At 39.0% G+C, this 2,756-nt stretch overlaps 1 protein-coding gene across 3 annotated transcripts in view; it reads left to right on the top strand.

The window, feature by feature from the left end:
* SLC35F3 (solute carrier family 35 member F3) overlaps positions 1–2,756 on the top strand; it is a 363,020-nt gene that overhangs the window by 260,584 nt on the left and 99,680 nt on the right. For all 3 annotated transcript variants that reach the window (XM_019527341.1, XM_019527343.1, XM_019527344.1), the window contains one exon: positions 1,318–1,642. In XM_019527341.1, the coding sequence (XP_019382886.1) occupies positions 1,318–1,642 (325 nt within the window). The remainder of the gene's footprint in view (positions 1–1,317; positions 1,643–2,756) is intronic.

The raw sequence follows: 2,756 nt of genomic DNA, 5'->3' as shown, positions 1-2,756 counted from the left end.
CTCGTACAGCCGGGCCAAGGGCACAGCAATGACCCCCACCAATGGTTGTCTCATTCACTGAACTATCTAGAGACTGAAACATCCTTGCTCTTTATCCTCAGCTATCACATTTTTTTATGTCTGTATGTGAATGAAACTGATGCCCAAAGCTTTCAAAACAGTCTCTTGTATCTTAAACAGAGCCAGAGTAAGATTTACGTAAGATAAATTGCAGAAAATGGTCTCATTTTTTCAAGGGACTGAGCTGTTCCTGAAATGACTTGAAGGCCTTAAGCACCTGGGAGTTGAAAGCATGTGGTATCATATAAGACCATTTCTTGGTTTAGTAGTAATACATCATCCACTGAAACTGGAGAAATATAGGCTAGTTGTCATGCAGCTTTATTCAAGCCAAAATATAAAACTAGAAATCAATTCTGCAAATTTAGCCACTTAAATTGCATACTGCATACCCATGTTTGATTATTTAAATGAGCATATCTGCATGACCATCTACACAGTTTAAAAACCTGCCTGCTGATATGGCCAATGAGTTTGCATTCTATTTTTAAGGCATTGGTGTTTGAAAACTGGTTTCTCCAAGTGAAATTCTCATCTCAGTTGCACCAGTATCAGGTTGAAAACATTGTGCTTGATCCTCAGGCATGGCTGAGCCCTATTTAGTTCAGGATTCAAATTTTCATGGCCAGGTGAAAGTGCCTAGGCCTAGAAGCCTCTGAGTTGCTCTAAGTTTCACCAGCTTGATAACCTCTAAAAAGTGTTTGTTAACCAAGGATTACTGGATTGCAGTGATACTTCAGCTGCAATCACTACACAAGTACAATACACTTATTCCACAGTATCACCAGTACAGCTGTACAATTAAACAAACTTTCCCAATTCTTTCAAAAGAAACACCATGCTGAAAAATATATACCATTCTAAATCTTTCAAGACAGTCTGATTGCCAGTGTTCCTGTTATTTCCTGTTTGTTATTAAACTAAACAGCACAGCATTCATTATTTTACATATAGTATCAGTATTAGCAACAGTACTTTCATATATCTTGTCATGTAATGACAGCTAAACCTGCCATTTCACTTTCCATTTTTCCCTGTTGCTCCTAATCATAAAGGTGGTAATTTTTATGTAAATGACATAAATGCACCAGTTGCTTTAGCCTGATTTAAGATGAGCTGTCTTTTGTGGCAAGATCTGTATTTCATTGATGTTGATGACAGAACTTGCCCCTGGACTTGAAAAGGGATCAGGATGTGGCTCTAGGAAAGTGAAACACTGCATAGAATTCTTTAATAATCCTTGCATTTTCTTCTCAGGGGATGAGCGCTCCCGGGAATCTCCAGCCCCAGCAGAAGCACAAGTGCAAGCTGGGGTGGAAGGCAGTGGAAGAGTGAATCGCTGCTGTTGGAAATGCTCTGTGACCCAACTGAAGAAATTTTTCTGGGGCGTGGCAATGGTCCTGGGGGTCTGCTCTTCCTGGTCAGGTTCAACACAGCTGGCAAAACTGACCTTTCAGAAATTTGACGCACCCTTCACTCTGACATGGTTTGCAACAAACTGGAACTTTTTATTCTTTCCTTTGTATTATATTGGACATGTTTTTAAGTCAGCTGAGAAGCAAACTCCAAAGCAAAGGTACAGGTAAGTAAACTTGGCATTTTTGATCTTCCTTTTGTGACACTTGAACGTGTGGTACCACTACACAGACATTTTATTCAGGTCAGCTTGTTAAATCAGTCTTGCCTACTTTCCTCTTCAACACTGTTAACATAGGTTAAGAATTCATTACTTAAGGCATGCAAGCTGTGAGGTTTTCATTCTTTTTTAGTATTATTATTCTTTATTTGAGTTTGTACTGACAATCAGAATTGCAGGATTATTTCCAATGCTGATATTACAAGGCATGTCATTGAAGTCTGCACCTTGATTTATAACCTTTTAGGGATTTCTCATCTTAACTTGTTGTTACAACACTTATTGATTTAACTCAGTTCAGTGAAACTACCCAATAATCTTTGCAGCTAATTTTATTGTAATCTCTTGGCCACAGTGAGATGGCAGAGCAACTTCTTCTAAAACTAACCAGTTATATTATATTGACTTGGCACATCCCTTTCATCCCTAGACATCTAGGACTAAATTCTGATCCCAGCTATATTTGCTTGATCCCATTTATTTCAATGAGATAGCACAAGTATAAAGGAGAAGAGAATTTGAGCAATGATGGACCTTCTTCATGGCCAGACCCCTCAGTATGCGGCATATCATCTGAGTTCTTATGCGTATCTCCCATTAGCTTCATCTTGGGTTTAAGGATACTGTAGCAGTCTCTAAAATTTGACCTCATCTGGATTGCTCCTCCAGCCTTATTACTGAATCTTTCACTTTTCTTCCAACATTAGCAAAAACTTGCCCGGTAAACTGTCTAAATTCTAAGAGTAAAATACCCCATGTTGCATAAGTATTCTCCCCACTATCCCAGTGGTGCTTTGTGTAGTTTGTTGCTATGCTAGAGTTCAGTATTACTTTATATAAATAACCTCCTGTAAGTTTGTGTTAGAAAGGTACACATATTAGTCTTAACATTACTCTGATATTTTTCATAAGAATTAGGAATCTAACTGGTCCCCTGCAGACATGGGATGCCAGGGTCAGAGACCTACCTGATACTTGTGTAACCTTTCTGCCAGGCCAAGTCCAGTGTAAGGGCTAGGCTCAAATTTTTTTTTTTTTTTTTTGGGGGGGGGGGGAGGGG

This window comes from Gavialis gangeticus, unplaced genomic scaffold (assembly GCF_001723915.1).
Source record: "Gavialis gangeticus isolate Ggan-Ray unplaced genomic scaffold, GavGan_comp1, whole genome shotgun sequence".
In the NCBI taxonomy this organism is placed as follows: Eukaryota; Metazoa; Chordata; order Crocodylia; family Gavialidae; genus Gavialis; species Gavialis gangeticus.
This window is presented reverse-complemented; position numbering and strand designations above follow the sequence as displayed.